This window comes from Bombus huntii, chromosome 13 (assembly GCF_024542735.1).
Source record: "Bombus huntii isolate Logan2020A chromosome 13, iyBomHunt1.1, whole genome shotgun sequence".
Lineage (NCBI taxonomy): Eukaryota > Metazoa > Arthropoda > Insecta > Hymenoptera > Apidae > Bombus > Bombus huntii.
Genome location: NC_066250.1, coordinates 2,519,049 through 2,541,928, shown reverse-complemented (window position 1 = coordinate 2,541,928; position 22,880 = coordinate 2,519,049). Strand labels below are relative to the sequence as shown.

At 51.4% G+C, this 22,880-nt stretch overlaps 1 protein-coding gene across 6 annotated transcripts in view; it reads left to right on the top strand.

The window, feature by feature from the left end:
- LOC126872573 (protein tiptop) overlaps positions 1-22,880 on the top strand; it is a 90,166-nt gene that overhangs the window by 60,241 nt on the left and 7,045 nt on the right. For 5 of the 6 annotated variants that reach the window (XM_050632678.1, XM_050632677.1, XM_050632679.1 and 2 more), the window contains one exon: positions 22,447-22,690. In XM_050632678.1, coding sequence (XP_050488635.1) covers positions 22,447-22,690 — 244 coding nt within the window. Of the gene's footprint in view, positions 1-1,031; positions 1,148-22,446; positions 22,691-22,880 lie in introns of all 6 variants that reach the window. The other variant, XM_050632680.1, reaches the window with a different exon arrangement.

The following is a 22,880-nucleotide window of genomic DNA, read 5'->3' as shown; positions in this document are numbered from 1 at the left end:
TGTGAGCGCATTCCGTCTACCTAATACCGGTTCAACGAAAGTTCGATCGTAGACAGAGATCGTTCCGTAACGGAAAAAGGAAATGGAGAGAAAAAAGAAAAGGAAAAAGAAAAAGAAAAAGAAAAAGAAAAAGAAAAAGAAAATGACGAGAATCCGGTGTACTTACTTACTTACTTAGTTACTTACTTACTTGCATACAGTGTAGCACCGGTGCAACGTAAAATCGAACGAGAGTAAAACGTTGACGCGGCCAAGCGGAGTCGGTGTGAGACGCGTTGGTGCATCGATGTGTTGTTGGTTGGTTTGGCTCGAAGAAGCGGTAGGAGCGAGCGGTACACGGGAGTGTAAGGAGAGCGGAATGAATCGCTGCCACTCAAGGAGCAACAGACGGACGTGCCGGACGGGCTGACAAGGCCGTGCTCGTTCCTCGCTCGTAGCTCGCCGATGCGATGCCGCGCGCCACTGAAACGCCATCCGCGCGTACGCTTCCAACCAACCGCGTCGATATAACTGTCCACTACCGATAACTACGACGAGTTACGGTTGCTAAGCGCGCCTTCGTTCCCGAGATCGCGTCCAAAGAAGTCGCCTGTCTCTCCTGGTTCTTCGACTCTTCGGGCTCTCCGACTTTTCGTCTTCGTCGCGTCTCACCAATCCTCCTCCTCGCCTCCTTCCTGCCTCCTTCACACCGTCGATCCTCTCACACGTTCGTCGAGCTCGCGACGAACACCGTGATGCGCCGCGTACATTCGGTCGTCCATCTATCTGCGTGTCTCTCGTACATAACGCCTATGCCACGGTTCTTGGATGCGGCTTAATTATAATACGGAGATATTTATTGCCACGCGTATCGTCTATTTCCGTCGACGACCGTAGGAGGACCGGGCAAAACCGGGTAAGCGATATCGCGAAAGCGACCCGACTGGCTTCGTGATTCGCCGAGGATCGACGAGTCGATGTTTGCATGACGTGAACGGACGAGAAGTACGCTAGTGTTCGGTTTAATAGACGCGTTTTCACCCTTCTCACAGTGGGCGCACAGTTGTTCTCACCGAGATTTGGATCAGCTTCCATGGAGTGGGCCTCGACCTTATCTGCAAACCGTGATCCACGTACCTTCGGTTGGATGGTTAAGAATCATAATGATGTAAGTCAGTTCATTGCTAGTTATCATAAAATACTGTTCTGCGATTAATGATACAAAGAGTTCCTTATATTCCGTCGAGTCACAACCACGTGTCACGGCAGACAATAAATTAATCGATTGATCGATCGTGAAATTACGTGCAACATACCATTTAACATTCGTAATACGCAACTAAATCCAGATTCTCCGAGTCTTAACTTACATCAATATGAAAAATACGATTTTCCTATCTTCGACTATCCTAGCGAAATCGCTCAAGCTTTATCAACGAAAATTACTACAGACGCCACTATGTTTCACGAAATTTGTATCAGACGAGTAAGAGATTACAACGAGTGCGCGTTCCCACCAACTTTCGTGTTCCGGACGCTATCGCGCTTAAAAATATACATAATAATACACGAAAAAAAAGAAAAAAAAAAAACAGAAGAAAAAATTGAACAGACGGAACCGTTGAGGCAGCCGTGACAGAAGGAGTATGGCCAAAGTATCGTTCGGCGAGCGAAGAAAAATTCACGCGGACGACGGGTGAAAGTACAAAACGACTGAAACGAAACGTTGGACGAAACGTCGAGGGAGATTCGCGGAACGAGCGGCAGGAACACGGTCGCGACTCGTGGATCGCGATTCTCGCCGCGAAGTCGCGTGTTCTTTCGCTTGAATTTATGCGAGGGCGAACGATAAGCAGGCGGCGAATAATACGGTCCACAAGCACCTGCCAGCGGGCGGCGCGGTAGCCTCCGGTCGTTCTTAATTCGCCGCGATCGTGGCCGCGGACGACGCTCGATCTCGCTAGATGGTATCGCGGCCACCGATCCCAACCGTGCCTTTCAAACGAACGCACAATAGGCTTTTCGAGCTTCGCGTCAAAAGTATCCAGCTGCTTCTGGTGCCTCTACTTTTCCGGCTTCGCTCTTACATTCACCTACGTCCACCAGATAGCAACGATTCGCGGCTCACGGCGAATCGGTACACGATCGTTTTCCGTTCGACGCGCTTCCATCGACGTCAATTATTCCGATTACACGCTGTCCGGTTATGCTTGTCGGAATCAATCGCCGCGACATCGCGTCGTAGGAATAAGAAGAAGCCATCGAAGAGACCTCGCTTTCGCCTCTCTCTCGTAGGCGACGCATCGCAATTAATATCCCCGTCGTGACGACCTCGATCCGTCTCGATGCACCTGGCTTTCGTCTCGTCCCGCACACTCGGACGACGACTCGAGATGACGGGACTGGAATTAATATTCGGAAACAAGACCACTGGACCCCGCTTGGGTTTCTCGGCTCGATCCCGCCCCGCCCCGTCCTATCCCGAACTGTCCTGTCCCGTGTTTCGTCCGCGACGTGGTTCGCCACACATCACCTACGTACTTTACGTTCCATGTGATTCTCGATGACTCGCCAAACTTTGTCTATGCATACCTTTTCATCGATAAGTGGTTTTAATTCGTCCGTTTATTTACCTTTTTATCGTTATTAAACGTATCGATAAAATCACGGCCCATCGCTGGTTCACGAATGTATCGAGAACTTACCGTGGAAAGTTCGTACGCTTCTATAAGCTTGTGTGCGTTATGTAAAACATTTTTCAGAGATTTCATTGCCGACGTAACGAAAGATACGTGTTTCGTAAATAATTCTGAAATTCGTATCCACCGAATATCGGGGCTTGTTAACGCAATGGATAATCGATCGTTTAATTGAATATACGGCACTGTTAGTCGGCGAAAGAAAATTCGTCGTATTCGAAACAGCCGAAACAGAGTGTGACTTTTTAATTCGTTATACTTCTTGGCATGCTGAGGTGACTCTTAGTCTTTTAAACGCCACGCCATATTTTTCAGAACGTTCCAACGATCCAGCTGCATCCCCATTCCCCACAAAAAGATATCGATCTATTTATACCGATAAATCGTTTTAGCGTTTAGCGGATACTTGCGTCTCGATTTGTCGAATTTAGACATGAAAGGACAAGAAGAGACGCGGGTGTATACCTGTAACGAATATCTCGGAATTTCTAAACTTAAACTCGATTAACGTAGACGAATACTTACGCGGACCACTGTAAGTACAGACCTGTGTACGTTACACGCGTTTATCTCGCGAATTCTTGCATCTTCGAATCGAGCAACGTTACACAATCGTGGCCGATCTCTCACGAGGCGAATATCGGTAAACGATGCTCCGTACGTTGAGCGCGATGCGTTTCAAAGGCACATAGGTGTCCGTCGTCGAAGTTTAATCGACGTTTAACGCTTGTCTAGATCTGCGGCAAGCTGTAGGACGCGCGCGCTTGTAGAAAGGGGCTCGACGTAGCAGGAAGGAGAAAAGGAGGAGAAAGAGAGAGAGAGAGAGAGAGACAGAGAGAAAGGAGAAGCAAATGGACGCGAAGTGGACGTCCCGTCCGTCCGTCACGTTGCTGCCGTCAGATTATCGTTCCGACACTTTCCGAGTTATTCCGGCCTTGTGCCTTTTCGTTTCGTTCGGTGTTCGCTTCTCTCCTGCAGGAAGAGGAGGATCGATGCTGTCGTTCTTCTGCTTCTCCAGGGTGCTCGTCTTCGGACGACCTCAGCAGACACGCTCCTCCTTAACCGACGTGTTCGTTTCCAACGGAACGAGAGACGGAAGAAGTCGGACCCGGAGACGTCGTTCGCGTAAATGTTGAGCGATCGAGAAAGAGAAAGGGAAAGAGAGACAGAGACAGAGAGAGAGAGAGAGAGAGAGAAGAGGAAAGAAAAAGCAAGATGGTATAAAGAAAAGAGACGAGAAGAGAGGCAAGAGCCAAGAGCCAAGAATCTCGTACCTGCGTATTTGAAGTCCGGTCGACCCGTTTGACCGGTGTCGATCAAATTTCCGAGGACGAGATTATTCAAGGCCGACAACGATCGAGACAAAGCTCCTTTCGCGGCCGTACACCTCTTCCCGACGTCGACTCTTACTTTTTCTGCTCTCTCGCGTTTCCACCCACCTTCGCGCCAATTTCCAAAGCTTCTTCTCTCGGCTTCTGACGGCTGTTCTTTAATTTTATCGAGAAAAAGAAGGAAGAAGAAGGAACGGAGCGAGATGCTCGCATTGCTACGAATCTCGCGGAAGTCGCGTGACTGTACAAGGACACAGTGAAATTAATTCAATTAATCGAAATCGTCGACGATCGGGTTAAAATACCTATAAATCCTGTAACGTTCACGGCGGATAAATAATAGCGGTACGTTTGAAACATAGAAATTTGCGATATATAGAACAATTTTCATGATATTTATTTCGGGCGAATTAAATGGGAAATTTCCAAAATTTGAATTATACGATCGTAAACAGCGTGTATGGAATCAACGACAAAATAATCACACGAATATCAAAATTGATCGAAACGACGATGGAAAAACGCGAAGTATATTCGAGAGAAATTCCGGCAACATAGCGCTACAAATTTCATATCTTAAATGTCATCATAGTTGACCGGTAGTCTTCATCGACGAGTTTTACGATAGATACGATTAACCCTCCTGCGTTCTTTAGATCGTTCTCAATCGACTCGTGTCTTTCCATCTTCAGAAAGTTTCTTCGTTTGAGGAAAATTTTCTCAAAACATCGATAGCCTTCCTTTCAGGATGATATGGGTGGGTGATTTTGAACGATATAGAAAACTATATCGTTTAAAAAGAATTGTAGCAGGATTAAAAATATAAAAAAGAGAAAAAAATACATTTCGCACGCATCCACCACATCAACCGCGAACACTGTAGAGTTAATCGTTTCGCAGAGATCGATGGTTGGCGTTTCGCGATCGATCGTTCGACGTATCGCTAAACGTACATTTTTTTCAGCCACGTTAAACGCCGCTATCCGTCGATTCGCGGTGAACAATCGTTCGATCGCGGCGACAGAGAGAGAACGTGCACGCGAAAATGCGCGCGCGACCTCGTACACGCGCATCATTCAATTAATAATTCAATCATCGTTCCCGATTGGATTACCCTTCGAACGAGGGGAAAAAAACTCGGGACAAAAATAAATGAGAACGGGCAGAGGAAGGATGCGATGCGATGCGACGCGATGCGATGCGATGCGACGCGACGCGACGCGATGCGATGCGACGCGATGCGATGCGACGCGATACGATACGACGCGTTGCGATGAGGCGCGGCGTGGAACGAACCGGCACAGGATGACGTTAAACGCACGCGCCTATACGTTTACCAAATTATTTCAGTTTTGTACGACCTTATCGATCGGCTAAAACTTGAACTGGTTTGGACGCGGTTGTGACACACTCTTGGTCGCGCCCTTGCTGCTCGCCGCCTCGTTCTCGTTCCGTTTTATCTTTACTTTGTACGAATAAAAATCGGTCGGTTCGGTCGGACGCGGTTTTCCAACGGCTATGGACGTTCGTTCGCTGGCGAATGGAGGAAAAATGCTGATAGGCGGTGGTCGCGCGAACCGCGTATCCCGACTGCTAATTATCGGGCGTTAATTGATGCAGCGTCGCGCTCGTTACGCGTCTATCATTAGGCAACGTAAAAGTGTACGCGAACGGAGAACATCAGCGGCGCGTATTAAAATGCAAACATTCGACTCGGTTTGGACGGTTTAATGCCTCGTTCGATTCGAGCGCGCCAGCCAGGTAATTAAATCGAATGAAATTACGAACGATTAATGCTCTGGACGCGTCCGTGGGTCACGAATCAGCGCGAAATCACCGAGTACCCGGCAAAAAGTATATTCCGGAAAGAGTTATTTCATTGTCCGCGATCTGAATTTTCCCCTACTCTCTGGTCCCGTATCGTCCGTCGTTCTCTCGTTCACCGACCATCCTGCTAACCGTCCTCTTCGCTCCGTTGACTCTTGGAATTTTCGATTCGTCCGACCCGTTCGCGTTCAGCTTCGTGTTCGTGGATATACTCGCGGAGATGAGAGGCGGGGCGGCCCACGAGAAAGAAACGTACACGCAGGCCGAAAGGCAAAAAAGGAGGCTCGGCGTTATATTTTTGCGGTGTATTACGTTGTACGAACCCGGAGCGGGTTTCATCCCCACCATTCAGCATGGAGGCCATTATCGCGAAATACTGCAGATGCATCCACGCACACGGCGTCGTTTTTGGACATTAGCATAGCCGCGTAGCGTGCACGAACGCGGCCGGCGGTCGCTGTGCGCGTAAGTTAATGCTCGCGCGCGAGAGACCGCCGCGACATTTCCCTGATGAAGTCGAGCAGCGACGCGTAATAAGGGTCGCGAGAGAGACGGTCCGCACCGGCCTGGACGTACGGACGAACGAACGATGATAAAAGGAACAAGAGGAAGGGAGAGAAAGGGAGAGGGTAGGAAAGGGTTGTGTGCGGTAGTCAGGGCCGGATCTCGTTTCTCGGTGCTTGGACGAATATTTCTCTGTACGAGGAACGTTCGACGCCGGACGACGATACCGTGTCGCAACGATGGAACGAGTACGGTAGGTCGTTCCGCGAATAATTTCCTGACGGTCGAGCGAAACGCGAGCTGCTGCAAGCTTGACCGACGATGAGCGCGGAGACGGTGCTGAACGTGAAAGCGGCAGCTCGACGAACAAAGTGGTCGCGTGGTTGCGCGCGCTACGGTATCGAACGTACGGACGCTGGCGAAACTCAAGGTGGTCCACTACATCCCTGGGTGAAGTTGACGCGCGGGGTGGACCTGTCGAGGAGAAGGGTCGAGGCTGGAAGCGGACGTGACACGGCCGTCTTGTGACCCGTACCGTCCCACCGACGCTCCGCTCCTTCCCCGTGCAACCCTCTGCTGCCTCCTGCCCCCTGGCCCTTGCCCTCCGACCCCCTGTGTCCCCACTTCCCAGTCCACATGCCACCGCGTCGACCGACCGCTGCTAGTCCGGCTCTATTGTTGTTATTATTAAAGGGGGTCGCTGGGGGTGGTTGCCGCTCGGCTGAGAGGGACGATGACGGAAAGGAAGGCGGCGTCTGCAGGTGACAGATGAAACAGCTACCCTCTCCCTCGCACCCTCTTTAGATCCCCCTTGTTCTCTCTTTGCGTTTGCTCTCTCCCTTGCTCGCTCCATCCTATTCCCTATCTCTCACCAACTCTGTTTCGCTTTCTCTCTGGCTTTTTCCTCTCCGTTCTTCCGTCGAATGCACTTGTTCGCTCGCACGCACGCGATCCTTCCTACGACGAACGAGACGGAGCGAAAAGGGGGCAAAGGAAAGGGGATCGAAGCTTCCTCTCTCTCTCTCTCTCTCTCTCTTTCTCTCTCTCGTTGCTGCAACGAAACGTTCGTCCCTCGTGTACCACACCCCATGGTCTTTCGGCGCGGATGTGTGCCGTCGAATGCTTCAGCTTTCTTCGGACAGGCGAGTTCAACTTTCCACGTATCTCGACGGACGACGTATCAATCTGGATCGTTTGATCGACCCTGGGAATCGTAGTTACGCGTGTACGCCACTGCAGAGATACTACGTACGTGTTGGAACAACGCGCTCTCTTCGTACGGATTCGGATGGAGGAAAAATTGGGAAAGAAAGACGCGGAAACGGAAGAAACGGATATCGAAAAAGGCGGGCAGCGAGCGTAGCAGTTGGTCCAGGTTAGTTTCATCGCGGTCCGGTGTACTTTCGGGGTCTGTCGACGAAATGGACAGCGCGGGACACGCGAGGAATGCGCGTTTCGCGTTCTCTTGGTCGTGCTGGTGAAGAAAGGAGGTCGTGGCTACATACGTTTACTACGAATTCTCTGCCGTTTCACCGCGGAGGACACACCGTCCCAGACCACTCCGAAATAACTCTACGTCACGGATCGTCACCCCCTTTAATCGTGCCCGGCACCCTACGCCAGGGATAGCAAGCTCCGGCATCCCGTTACCGTTCTCTGCGTCGACGAGATTCGAGGATTCACCGGAGATCCACGCCAGACAAAACCAATAAACCACTCTCCGGGACGATATTCGGAAGTCTCGTGGAAGGGACTCGGACTGACTGCTTGTCCCCCGTCCCATCTCCGCTTTTTCCCCTTTTTCGCTCTTTCGTTCTAACGACACCAAGACGAACTCCTCTGATCAACTTGTCCCGTCGTTCTGTCGCGAACGCACAATGCTGCTGTACAGAGCTTGCACTCTACCGTTGATAGATATTTGGCGATATAGATACGCAGGAGGTGTTTCGCACGATTCGTGAAATTTTACACGAGTCAAATGACAAATTAATCGATACCGGCGAATTCTCCGATATAATTGGAACAAGTTTGCTAATAGACTGATTGAAATTTCGCAAAATGATGTACGAATTACAATTTGTCGAGAGTCGTTTCGTTTAATGCAAAATTGTAAAGTTCCGAACAGTCTAACTAATCTATAATCTGTTACCTGCACATTAACCAACGTTGCTGGTTCGCAAATCACCGTGCAACGGCATTGTTCGATATCCTCGTTACATTTTCAAAGTGTACGATAATAAAACTAAAATAGAGACGTCTCCTCGCTCTTAATTTCCGACTTCTTGATACGATAACGCGTACGTACGTACGTAGTTCTCTACGTAGTTTAGCGTATAACGCGTACTAAAAATTCGACGCGATCGTTTCACTCGTAGCGTATTTTATATATTCGCAACGATAACGAAGTACCCAAATACCGGCGTACCGTAGCGACAACGGGTGTGGTTCCTGCAGCCTTTTCCTACTTTGGTCACGCTCGTATCGTCCGAGGAAACGAACGTCTATCACGATCGCGTGGACTCGTTCCAAGGAACATCGCGTTGCTCTTGTAACGCTTGACCGATGCAATAATTTAGAACGCTGCGGCGGTCGAACACGACGACGAAAGCGCAACGCGGCTAGCGGGCCGGTCACGTCCGTCAACTGGAAGTCGTCCGTCGTCTCTTCGGACGACGGTGGACGCCCAGGCGTCGTCGCCGTTCACGGCATTGATCTGTCGGACGGCTGTCTTGATATCGACGGTGCGGCGGGGAGGGTGTGGAACGGCGGCTGCTAGACGGCTGCCTACTCCCTTAGCCCGCGAAATAAGCTCTCTCTGCCAACGTCCACGAGTATGCTCGCGATTGTACGACCGCTCGTCGAGCCCAGAGAGACGAGGGAAACTCGTAAACCGGAAAAATTGCAGGATGGACGAGACGTAAGATACGTCGTTGGAGAAACATTTCGCGTTCGATCTGGTTGCCGTGTGTTTACCCTCCTCGAGGGATGCGAAGGATTTCGCCTGCCTTTCCCTGCACCGGCGTCGTCCCTGTCTCCTCTCGTGTCTCTATTGCTCCGGTTCGCAGGAATTGAGATTCGATGGGATGCTCGACCGATGTGCTCGCTGGCTCGTTCGTTCGCCGTCACGCGGCAAACGTTAATCGAGGCAAATTGAACGCCGCGCGGTTCTCGACGCTCGATTAAGTTCCCCCTCGACGATCCTTTCCACCCTCGCCGAGCTTTCAGCACGTCGCTTATCCGAAATTCCGAACCCGCTACCGGATGCGTTGCATCGAGTACGAGTCGTTCGCTCACGTTCCACCAAATTATCGCGAGTTTTCCTCGTGAGAATCGACGCAACTCGGCGTACTCGGCGCCAAAGAAACACGGTAACCCCTAAACCGGCAGCCGATCGACCGGCCCTTAATCACAGCCCTCGGTTTATGATCTCAGACAAAATTCCGCGAACTAGCCGCGGGATCGTTATTGCGGTAAGCCCGACAAATTGTCAGAGGATCGCTCGTTCCACGGACCCGTTTATACCAGAACCACACGGTGGGTGTACACCGTCGAATTAAGCTCCGAATTTCGCTCGATCGTCCGCAATTACGAATAACCCTAATTTTCAACCTTCTCGAGACGAGCGGACGAGTTTATTGCTCGGCCGGAGAATCCAGACGAGAGAAACCGTTCCACGGCAACCACCGGGGGAATTACCGCGACCGAAGGACCCTGTTTACAGCCGCGTTCCTTCGATTATCGTTCACGGCTATTCGATCGACTATTCGACTCGCCGTTACCGGTTAATCCGTTGCGGTCCTGTGTCCCATTCTGTCTTTTCTTTTCCTTGTCGAACGTTGCGATTATATCGGCGAAAACGGAGCGCAGTGTAACGCTCGCGGTGACGACGAAAAAGAGGAAGACGAGGAAGGTCACGAGAGGGAAGTAGGGGCTGTAAACGTGGCTATATCAGAAGAAGGCGAGGGCTCCGCGTACAGTAGAAACGAATACGCGCGCAAGTACCAGCACAAGGAGGAGGATAGGAGGGTTTAGGTTAGGTTGGTCGCCTGACCCGGTTGACAATCGATTGACGGCTGTCGCCAAGACCCTTCAGCCTTTCCACCTTCTAACCCGGCGAACTTCCCCGATCCAGTCGATGCCATTACTCTCCTTCTTTCCTAGCTAGCAGTACCTGTCTGTTCCGTCGGCTCCAATAATTTCTAATTATCCTCTACCACGGGATTAGTACAATGCACAGTCGGAAAAGAAACTCGCCCGTTATCTATTTTTACGATTAGCAACGAATTGAGATCGTATGCAGAAATTTCGAGGTAAAATATATCGTACACGCGTATGTCGCAGAGACGGCGAGTTGTCCTTGGTTGTTCAAATTATTACCACGCTGTATAATCGTGCATATATACGACAGCGATTATTTAACCGATTACACGATATCGAAGAGCCTCGTGTTGTTACAGTTTCCATGGTCGAGCAATTGACTGGACTCGAATGCCATTGAAAATGGCCAGAGTCGGCTGAAAGTAGCCGTGTTCTCACCTTTACTCACTCTATTACGTTGGCGATTTATTTCCTGTTACCCTTAAGAAGAAAAATGAAAATATCAAGTTTCGAGCGATGCTAATTCGATAGCCAAGAACCGCGATACGTTACGGTTGGAAATGCGTGCGAGATTCAGATAAGCCTAATTTATTATTCTTTCGTTTCGCCTTAGCGAAGTACGATTAGATAAATAACGCGTATCGTTTCGAAATGCTACCGCAACGAAAACTCACCTTTGCTCCGGCAACGGTGAAAAGACGCATACCGGTGACGAGTCACGAATCGACTTTATTCTATCGGCGTATTTTTCCCTCGTTATTCGTAACCATCCCCCGTTAACCGAATGCAAATATAGCGGAACGGTGAAAGATACATCGAGACGCGTGCAAAAAGATTCTTTGGTGGACGTTGCGCACGGACGATTATGACCGTGTACGACACAACACATGGCAGCTTCCGCGCGCAAACATACAAGCAACGACACACGTACACACACACACACACACACACACGCGCGCGCGCGCGCGGCTTCCATCTCGTTCCTCGTACACGAGTCTCTTTTCCACGGTCGCCTGTGCACACGGAGAAAGCTTCGTGGAGGTAATAGGATGGGTATACACCGGGCGGTGTTGGATATTATTTGCCGAGGACAGTGACAAACGCCCGTCAACGTCATTTCCACTCGCAACGTCGCGTCGGCTTCCTGCGACAGTACCGACACCGTGTGCGATATCACCCTCTCTCCACGACACCTTCGCCTCTTCCACCTCCTCTTTCTCCATCTCTCTTTGCCCGCTCCCCTCCCGTGCAAGGCGAGCTAGAAACGTGACGAGCATATCTAGTTCTGGACCGACTCCTCGTCTCTGGCAGCCATCAAGAGGTGCCTCTGGTGACTGCGAGACGGGACACTGCTCCCGTCGTTCCGGTACTTTGGCCTTTCGATGCGACGCGACGCCCGACTCGCGGTTCCGCCTGATTCGCGACAACTTCCTGCGCTCACGTATTAACCCTCGCAGCGTTCGATCCGTGCAATCTCGGCGTACGAAAGTATTTCAACGTTTGCCGTGGAAAAATTCTACGAACGTAGATTAGACGCGTTACAGTCGAGATCGTTCGAAATTTTATTCCTATCGGACGGTGATAAAATTTTAAATCGACGGGGCAACGTACGCGGTACAAGACACGCGGCGTTTATTTCAAACGTTATTGCACGCGCTTAGCACGAGTATCTTTCTTCGTTACAAACTGCGACGTACGACAGCCGATCCGGTCAAACTCGCGTATTCTCGTACTTTCGTAATCGTTTTCACCGTTCGAAGCTTCGGAAAACGATACCGCCACGCTTATCCAGCTTTCCGCGTTATCGTACGATCGATGTTTAACCGAAATAGAGAGAACTCCGACCGAGTAAAATTTCGATCGGAGCGTGAACCATCCGAGTTGCCTACGGAGAATCAAAAACTCTGATTCGTAATTCCTGAAACGTGTTCGTTCTGTACGACATACCGTCGTGTCCGTGGCTCTCCGACGTCGTACGACAGACACACACGGCTGCAACGTTGCACGAAAGGTGTTTCGCTGGCCGAGGGCACATCGCAAAGGGTTAAAAGTCAGCGAAATTTGCTCTTCTGCGCGCGGTCCATTATCATCGGTGCGAAGAAAAGAAAGCGCGTATCGTGAAGTGGACACGAGACGAGGTAAATTGGAGTCGCGACCGGAGAAATCGTCCGACCGGCGAGTAGCAAGAGTGGGGTTGGTTAGGCAGAAGGGTGTACGGTAACCGAGGTAGGAAGGGGGTACGACGACTGGAGCGGACGGGAGGAGTCGGCGGGAGGGAAGAGGGGGGGCGTAGGTAGTCATTATGTGGAGGGAGGTGACGTCACTGACGGTGACGGATGGCTACACGTCAGGCAAGTATAAACCCCATGGTACCCAATAAATTATTGCAACTATAAATTACTTCTGTGCTCACGATATAATGCCACGGCTACCGCCGGCACGATGGTGTGCGTGCACGTACACGTACGCGCGTGTGTGCTGTCGCGTCGAAGCCGAAGGTGGGGCGTGCAAACAAAGGTGGTACGATCTCCAACTAACTAGCCACGGTACGGGCACCGTTAACCCCGTCTGTTATTGCCACTCTTTCTCGCGTCTCCTCGTCTCATTGCGGCCCTGTACGAGAACCCTTCGTTCACGTTGCACACCATCGTTTTCCAACCTACATATTTTACGGTACAACGTAGAGAATCCGAGATACGCGATCGCCAGCTGCAGCGAAAGAGGAAGGTGAATAGAGGAACGGAAAGGTGATTCGAAGGCGGCGGGTATTCTTGGTTCGTCGGGCAATGAGAACCACTGACATAACATAATCCCTAGCAATTCGTAATAAATATCGTTGCGACGGCCTGGTTCGGCGTTATTGGTGTATCTGTCTCTCATCTCGATGCCTTTGGGGGGCTAAGAAGCGAGGCAAAGCGGCGGCCGAAGGGATCGGGGGAAGATATTATGGGCGTGCGAGTGAGTTATACGCTTTGCCGCATGTGTGTCGCATAAATCTGCTCCGACCTCGGTACCGGCCCCCTCGCGACTGCACTGGAACCGTTTCTAGACTTTCCTTCGATACCGACAGCCATGACGACAACGACGACCACGGCGACGACCACGACGACGACGTCGACGACGACGACGACGAGAACCGACTCGACGACTGACTGACTGCTTTGGCTGCCTAGATAGCCGAGGCTGTGTCGGCCGACCGACCGACCGACTGTTCGGCCGACACAGGACCGGCCGATCGATATCGGAGCGTACGCGTCCTTCCTAAACAGGCGGAAAACTTCTTGTCCGTATCATGCGTGCCGTTGAAAGGCACTACGAAAAGAACCGTCTTTCAGATTATTCTTCGTGTCGATCGCCCTGGTGAACCCGTCGATATACCGTTGCTCGTAAACCGCGTTCCGTGCTACGTTACACAAGATTATTTATAGATCAGTGCCGTCCTCGAAGCGGTATAGTCACTCGCGTTGGTTTCGCGGCTCGAATATTACCGCAAAAATCGACGTTTCGTGTAGCAACGGAACACCGTGCCCGTGACGACGGACGCGTTTTACGGGCTGGAGACTACGAAATTCTTTCGTCGCGACACTCTCGAGAGCAAAGAGGAACGCGTCACGGCGTGTCGTGCCTGCTATGGCAGAGCAGAGTGAAGCGAAAGGGCGAGGAGATCGAGAGATGCGCGCACCTGTCCTTGCGTACATCAGCCGTCCGTCATCCAGAGGACGGATCGGCTTCTGTCCGTGCACCATCTTCACCGGCAGACTCGCGCGCACCACGAGGCATCGTACTTATTTACGTTGACACAATATTTATTAGGACGGATCGGTGAGGCGGTCGTTCGTTCGCGCCGGCAGCCTATTTCGGGAACCGTTCCTCACAGCGAAAGACCGGCCAGTCGGTCGTTTCACGGGACACATCCACTCTCCTTCGGGATTAAGATACAAAGTCCAGTCAGGCGTCTTATTTTTTCACGGCTGTCACGAGTCATCGGCTTCTAGCGGCGAACGAGACTCGAAAGGGTCGTCGTACTCGTTGTGCCCGAGATTTCCTCGATCGATCGATCGATCGATCGAATCGGATTGCGGAATCGAGCCCGTTCCATGCGAGTATCATGCGCCGCGAATACTTTTACGATTAGCGAGCAGCGTTTGAAAGCGCGCGCTCGTTAGCGAACATGTTCGCTGATAGTTTTCGCGAACAATGCCATCCTCCTCGGTTAGAATGTCAAATAGGCGCGTACATCGTGTATCGGTAGTTAACGCTCGCTTGGCTCTACCGTCGCCGATTACCGATGTTCCTGGTGTGAACGCGTAACTGGCGGCATTTACAAACTCTAGGAATTTTTTGCCAGCGTGATAATTTAGAAAATACTTGTCGCGGAGCGTTGCACCGTTGATCGATGACTACCGCTGTACGTATAGTTGTATAACCATTTACAAGCTCCTAAACGTTTCTGTCTGCGTAGCAAAACGTAAAATGTGTCAAATTTGCTTGCGCTCCGCTCGCGAACTATTCCCAGCAGTGGACGCGATACAGTGTGTCTGTTCGGGAACAGTGTACGCGGTCGGTACGGACCCAGCGTTAGGACGCGAACGGCGAAGCTCGTCGGTTGGAGAATTCGGCCCTCGTTTCTCGCGCGACCACTTCGCGCGGGGGCCGCGACACGCAGAGGCTGTGTAAACGAAACGATAACCGGACGGATCGACACCAGCTGCTTCGTGTTTGTTGCCGGTTCTATAAATAGAGCGAACCGTCCGCTCTTTCTCGCGTACTCGAGCTTGCACCATCCGCCCCGCGCTATCCTTTCCCTCTTTTCTGCTTCCCTTTCTCTCTTCCCGGTGTCCTTTCTCCCGGCGAGAGAGCTGCTCCCGCCTCGCTATCCCATCCTCCGACTTTTTAACTCTCTCCCGCTGCTTCGTCTCCTGTCCGTAGCCGACTCGAGAGACGTTACTTCGCTGACAATTATTGTTGTCACGGCCTCTGCACCAGCAGTCGGTAACAGGAGTGACATTTCGAAAGGCGGCGTGACGGCGAGTGGAAGAAAGAGACGCGGAGGACGAAGAGATTCGGAGGTTACGGTCGAAGAACGAGGACAGGGAGGGGCGGGGGGGAAAGAAGAGTGACGGATATCGTGATGAAGGCGTCCTCCTGTCATCTCTCCTCTTCCACCTCGCCAGACCGTCGCCCCGTGGCTTCTCGACCCACCGCCGCCGCCGCCGCCACCGCCGCCGACATCCTTTCCTCGCTTCCGCCGCCATCCGCTTAAACCGCGCGTTCGCGTTCGCGTCTGACCATAACGCGTCGCGAGTCCTCGAAGAAGATGGAACGCGAACGTCCGTTCGAACGATACGAAATAGTGATCGATCGGGACGAAATTTGCCAGCTACCGTTGAAGGAACAGATAGGAACAGCGAGATCGTGAAATCGTCGAGGCTTTCGAACTTACGTATTTCAAGTAGCGTTCGTCGTATCGCGAGATTACCGTACGCGTAACTGTAATTATACAGAGAGGAACTGTATCCGACTAGATCACCAAGTTCTGTCTTACGTTCGACCATGGCAAGTTGTCGGAAACGAAGAAATTAATCTATACAGTCTTGTCAGTTTCTTCTCACGCGTTATTTATGTACGTACTCGCTCGATCATAGCTCGGATAACAGGGTATACGTAAAGCTGATTCGTTCGATCGTGCAAACGATGCTATATGTTATATAATAACGTACGCGTTACAACAAGCTGAGATTCTACGATGCAAATTCGCTATCTCTTTGCTCGATGCCTGGCCAATTACGACCGTTAGCTCTCGGAAGTGTGTACAGAAACCCTGACCTTTTGAAACCATCGAAATTTCGTTTTTCTCGCGATCGATAGATGTACGATTTCCGTGTACCGCCGCCGGCTACCGGTGAAAGCATATCGTTCATTTCCGGTGGATAACGCGCGGTTGGACACGCGCGAAACAACGCGGGACGTTGCGAGCGGGGGAGCTGGAGCGCGACGAACCGACTGCAAAACGGGTTTGCGGATTTCAGCTTTTTAAGTGGGAGCAACAGCAGCAGCCACGGCAGCAGCTACGGCAGCCATGCATCGATCATCACTGTCGCCTGTTGCGCGATCGACCGGCCGAACGAACGAACCAAGGAACGAACGAGAACAAACGAAAAGAACGGTCGGTCTTACCGGACGCGCGTATACCATCATCTATCATCCATCATCCAGTCGTCCTGCCTGCATCAACGGACGCACCGATGGCGCGACCGTGCGTGCCCGATCATTAATACCGTTCGGCCAAGTACGCGCGACGCAATTTACTCGATCGTTTTCCCGTGCTTCTACTCCTATCGAGACCGATATCGCGAAACTTCGCCGCGGGCGGCGTCGTTAGCGAGCGTATTAAAACGATCTCTCCACGCAACCGAAATTCTTACGTTCGACGAGTTTCGTCCTTCCCGATCACCATTCGCCATTCGCGCGATTTTCTTACTGTCCGCCGTGGCTCTGCGAATCGGTGGAGGCTGTATAAAGCAACGTACAGACCGTCAACGTTATTGTCAATATCATCGTCATTATGGCGTAATATTCACATTCAATTTACTTTCTCTGGACAATAGACGCACGGTTACGGTACGACGACGTCCCTCTAGAAAATCCAGTACGTTTACACGCATCGCGTTGTCGGATATTCAAGCTTATTTTATCAGCCTCTTGTGTATCTAAATACGATCACACGGACAACATTGGCAGGGTCGCTACACGGCCAACAGATTTCACTGTCATTTCGATCTTTTGTCCGATACCGGCCGATGAGATTTAAACATTTCATGTATTGCTTTCTTCGTCGTACTATCTCCGCACCGGACTAATCTCAACCCGCACCAATGTATCTTATCTCGCGATGTATTAATTCGCGTCCATTGTGATCCCACAGTCACGCCAACGTTAACTTGCGTAACCTATGCGTAGTGTATACGCTTCCCTGCAAAGTATCTGCTTGTGCATTTCGTCGAGCGAAGGATTTTGTTTCGTTTCATACGTACATACGAGATATTCTTCTGAAATAATTTTGTTCGTTGGTTATACCAAACCAACGAACGAATAAATATTTTAACAAATACGAAGTACGAACTACAATAAACGATAATAACGAGAATCTAAATTATTGACAACGACATTGGTATGTAACGACATCGATCGTCTGAACGGTCCTTAAGAAAATTAAGATTGCAATATTGCAATTGTATTTATTGGAAAAGAAAGAAAAGTATGCATTTGATGTTCGATATAAACTCGTAGGACGCTTTAAAAAACCATTTGATTTTGATCGACTTTTCATTGGTTTTTATTGGATTATTCGTATTACTGGAAAGTGGAGCTGCCTCCCTGTTGCCTTTGATGATCTATGTCGATCTATCGCGAACAAAATGTATTCGCTCGTAGGAGTGACATTTGATCGTTCCGAGGAACGAAACGCATACAATGTGAGGGTTTCTCGTAGAAAAATATACGAGCGTAAACGTTAAAATCATTAGTAATCGCTTTGATTGATTTCGTAAAGCCAAAAGATTGAAATACGCGACGATGTTGCAAAAACATTAGTTCGTAAATCGGGCTTGGAATTGATCGGCGCTTATATCATTATTTGACGACGAATAAATTTACGAACGGGAGTTATTTATTTCTTGAAAATCGAATGTTAATCGCTGGGAGTCGATCGATTTGACTTCTGAACGACGTCTAGGCGCTAGGTAGACTTTAGACATTAAACAACTAAGAGAGAATCGGAGAAGGGAGAATCCGTTTGATTTATGAGATATGACACTTTGTTTTTGGTATTCTTTTTCTACTTTTTATTCTTTTTATATACGTACTTAACAGATTTAACATATCTGCATATTTAACGTACGTTTTTTCACCTACATAACTTTGCATACATTTTCTGCGAACGCGCAAAGATCTACGATCCAGTGATAAACAAAAGCTTTTTGCACGGATGGAAAATTACGACTAATCAAAAGCAATCAGAGTAGTTAGACGCACGCGATTGACGCCGGTAAAAAGTCTCACCTTCGCGGAGACTCGTGTGTCACGATCGATCGATCGAACGTCTTAATCGGTAGCTGGCCTCGCGGGAACAAAACGGCCAGCGCATTTTTTATACGCCGTTGGAACCGCGAGAGCGAAAGGAGACGAGGCCCGTTCGAACCGCTGGAGAACGAGAAGGGAACGTGGCGGTGGAACTCGGCGATGGAAGGAAGCGATTCGACAGGCTGATGGAGTGAGTGTTGACTTAGGATAACAGTCGGCTCATCGGTCAATCAGTCAGGTAGACTACGGTAGGTCGGTGCTCCGTCTTCGGTTCGGCCCTGTCGTCTCGTTCGGACGCTTAAGTGACTCACGAATCCGACCACCCGACGTGTTTCATCCTGCAAGACAAAGCGATCGGACGAAGAGAAGGAAGATCGAAGGGGGGAGAAACCGAGTCGTAAACATTTGCGTCAACGCGAAACGCGACGCGAACGATCGAACCGGTCGAGCCCGAACGAAAAACGCGAACGAGTGGCGAGAAGGAGTTCGAAGAAACCGCGAGACTGAATCCTGCGAAGGGCGGTGCGACGAAGCGACGGTGGCATAGATGGCGAAAAGCGGGGAAAATCGTTCGCAGGAACTGAGAAACGACGACGCGTCTCGCGCGTCTGCAACGCAACGCGCTACGAGCTGGAACACGGATGAGATTCGAGAGCCACAGCCGGTTGCTTGGAGAGGAAGAAGCAACCGTAAGAGAAGGAGCAACGAGCAAACGAGAGCGAGAGAACAGAAAGAAGGACGGAGCAAGGAGAATGGATTCACCCGTCAGTCACTCTCTGGCAGACCGCGAGAGAATCACAATGCGAAGCCTCCCTTTGCTCTCCGTCTCTCTTCGTCCTTCTGTCGGACCGCCCGTTCACCCGTTCGCCCGCCCGCTCCTCCCGCTCGTCCGTTCGTCCGTCTGTCTGCCTGTCCATCCGATCGTCTCTTCGTCTGCCTCCTGTCACTCTCCTCGCCAGCCTCCCGACGGTTCTCTCGCATCAGGAATTCATCTCCTCTCCTGTCCTGTCCTGCCTTGTCCTCCACCGTTGCTCCTTTTGTTCCCTCCCGCCTTCGCCCACCCTTCCACCTCGCCTCCTCGTCGCTTTCCTTGCTTCTCCGCTTTCCCGTCACCGCACCGTCGCCACCGTCGCCGCGCCTCATTATCGCGCGCCGTTTTATTTCCGGCACGTTGCGCGAGACCGGCTCGCTCGATCGACCGGTCAACAGGTTCTTCCCGATTCGTCGTTATTCGTCGTCGATCGTCGGTTTCCTCCGGATCGCGTTATCCACACGCGCTGGCTAAATTAAGTCGCGGAGATAACGAGCGCAGCTCGCGCAAAGGAAAATTCGTTATCTAGATTTGCCGTGCAAACGATATTAAACTCGCGCGAGCCGCTGTTTTCTCAACGTACGAGATGCTTTAACGACCGGTCTAATTGCCAACAAATCTTGCCGATTTGATACGACGCAAATACATAAATCCAGACGAGATGGAGATTTATCGCGCGATCATCTGCATCCTTGGATGATGTTGTTGTGGCGATCGGTGTAGGTGATACGCGGTTCGTTCGAGGCAAGTTTCGAAAAAGTGGAACAGAGGCGGTAATATCGAGGGCGAGATGCGAGACAAGACAAGACGAGGCAAGGAAATCCGTTTCTTCGTAGAAAGAATCGTAATTGACGAAGGGCTGTGGCACGGCTGAAGAGAACGCGCGATACCCAGACAGATCGGTCCGTTGTTGCATGTTTACGTTAACATTTTTGATATCCCACGACTTCGTCGTTTCTCGATACGCCGAACGATCGCCGATACATTAACAGCGTTTTGCTTCGTTTGCCAAATAAATGTAACTGCTATCCTAGAGTTTTCCGAGCGAGGCTAGTAGATCAGGCTGCGTTACTGGTTACGAGGATATGAAAATACATTTCTAAGTCCTGAACGATCTTGAAAAATATCATTATCGACTACTAGTTAGAATTACACGTTAAAAGCGCCATGGGTAAAGTTAAAGGGTAAAATTAGGATCACTTGCAGCGAATTACTCGGTCTCGTCGATCACACCAACCTTCCAATTGGAAAACTAAGTTTGTACGAAAAACGTGCACGTGCCCTTAAACTTGTAGCAGCAGGAATCATCGAGCGTTATAAGTGCGGCAACCATGATCGGTACATCCCACAGTCGGTAAGGGGCCGCGATGTTCGCTGCGAAGTCGAGCACGCCGGATATCACGCGGTAGCATCTGCTAAACCGGTGTCAGGGCTCGATCGCTTTAAACTCCGTACGCCACGCTGCTTGCTCCCCTCGTACGTTTCCCGCGGCTGTATACGCAAACCCCCGTGCTAGTTGCTTCGTTAACGACCTGCCAGTAGAAATACGCCGTACCTCGGCTGGTGCGAGCATTTGCATTCCGGTACCTTCAGCGGGCGCGAGGCTCGTGGTTGCGCGGCGACATCCTGGTGGACGATGGAACGTGGACGGTTCCGGGGCGGTGGATCGGGTCGCGAGACCGAGATTGAAATAGCCGCGAGAAAAGAAGCAAGAGGAGCGAGGAGGGGAGAGAGGAAGGTGGAGAGGAAGAGAGAAGAAGCGCGTTGGTTTCGTGGGCGAACGAAAAGAAGGGAAACGCGACAGGGAAAAGAGAGCGTGCGAGGGATGCTGGAAGCGGGCGGAGCTCCAGCGAGCACCGGTGGTCCGCCCTGGTCTGCGAGTTGTCGCGTATCCCTTCTCGGTAGCGGACCGATTTCAGTCGATCCTCGCATGCCTCGTTCCTTTTAGCTCGGGCCCTCGTTGTCGTCTTCCTCGTTCTCGTCGACGACGCGGTCATCTTCGCGGTCGTTGGTCGTTGCTCGTTCCCCATTCTTCGAGCACACCTCCCGTACCCCGACCCAAAGGGTCGGCGAGCAGCAGCGGAGCGCAGCTTCTTCCATCGAATCGTTCACGGTCGCGCAGGGCTTCGGAGGGCCGCTCTGGCCCGCTCCGGCCCGCTTCGGCCCGCGCCAGCCGGAGAGAGACAATGGACAATGGGGACATAAATCTGCGTAATTAGTTGCCGATGCCTTCTCGGATCGATGCGCGATCTCTTTTCCCTCCTTCTTCCGTGGCCCATCGGCGAACAAACGATCGTTTGGTTGGCCAGTCGGCAAAGTAGGACGGTGCTCTTCGTCCTGCTTGTCCCCACCCCTCTCGGAAGGGAGGTGTGCTGAGTCCTTTCCGCCTCTTTCTTCCTTTTGCTCTCTTCGGCCACCGGAGAGATGCCCGGATCCGCGGGCTCCTCGTCTTGCGCCATCTCGAACGAGGACGCGTCACCGGAACAAGATGGCGATCCCCGTTGCGTCCGTTCGCCGATACTCGCCGGAAATCCAATTTAACGACCGACCGGAACGGGTCGCGTTTCCGCCGCTTCTGGATCAGCCGGAGTCCCGCCGATCCGATCGTCTGCTCGCCTAGAGCGTAAAACGACGACACGCTCCTCTTCTGGTTTTCAGCGTCGAAGTAGAACGTTCGATCGTGCCGGTGATTCGTTCGAGAGTTAGAAATGGAAGGGCAACGGAAGTCCGTAGGTTGCTCGACAATGGCACGCGATGACTTTGCTCGACGCACTTTCGATGCAATCCCGCGTACCCTCGTCGCCGCGTACTGTCGTTCGCGACAGTCTTCTACGTCGTCGTAGCCGCGAAAGGCCGATAAATGAGCCGATAACGGCATTGTCTCGCGCCAACCGTCCTCGCTGTTCGCCTCTTTGCGTCCTTTTCCAACGCTCGCTTTTCTCGTTCCCAAATTCTCGGTGCGAACGGCGCGGCGTGGTTACGAGACGCGTCGATCTTCCTTTCCTTCCTCCTCGATTCAGTGACTGGCGTCGTAACCGCGGCGTAACCGCGCCCCGTTCGCCGTCTAGGCCGCTATCGCGTCGCACTGAAACGATCGTACGATTTTCCGTTGCAGGGGAGGACGGAGTCGAAGGCTCAGGGCCTGGCGCGGACCTCCAGGGCGAGGAAGGCGACTGCGTGGAGGATGACGGCCCAATTAGTCCTAGCGAGAGAGGTTGCACGACGGCAGCCAAAGAGGAAGAGGATGGGGACGCGACCGACGAGGAAGACGACGAGGACGCATCGCCGCCCACTCCACCGCCTTCCGCAACCGCGAGACTGAATCCTACTATTTTAAGGGACACTGGACCACCGGACAGGTAAAAATCTCGATTAACGTGCTTCGCGATAATTACGAAAGGAAACGGACCGAGACGAGGCGAAACGAAACGAAACGCGAAGCCTATACTTAGGAAGAGACGAAGGCGCGACCGTCGAAAGTGGTATGAACGTAAATTTCAACGAACACGGTTCGCTTGAAACTCATTAGTCGGTGCTTTACTGGCAGCA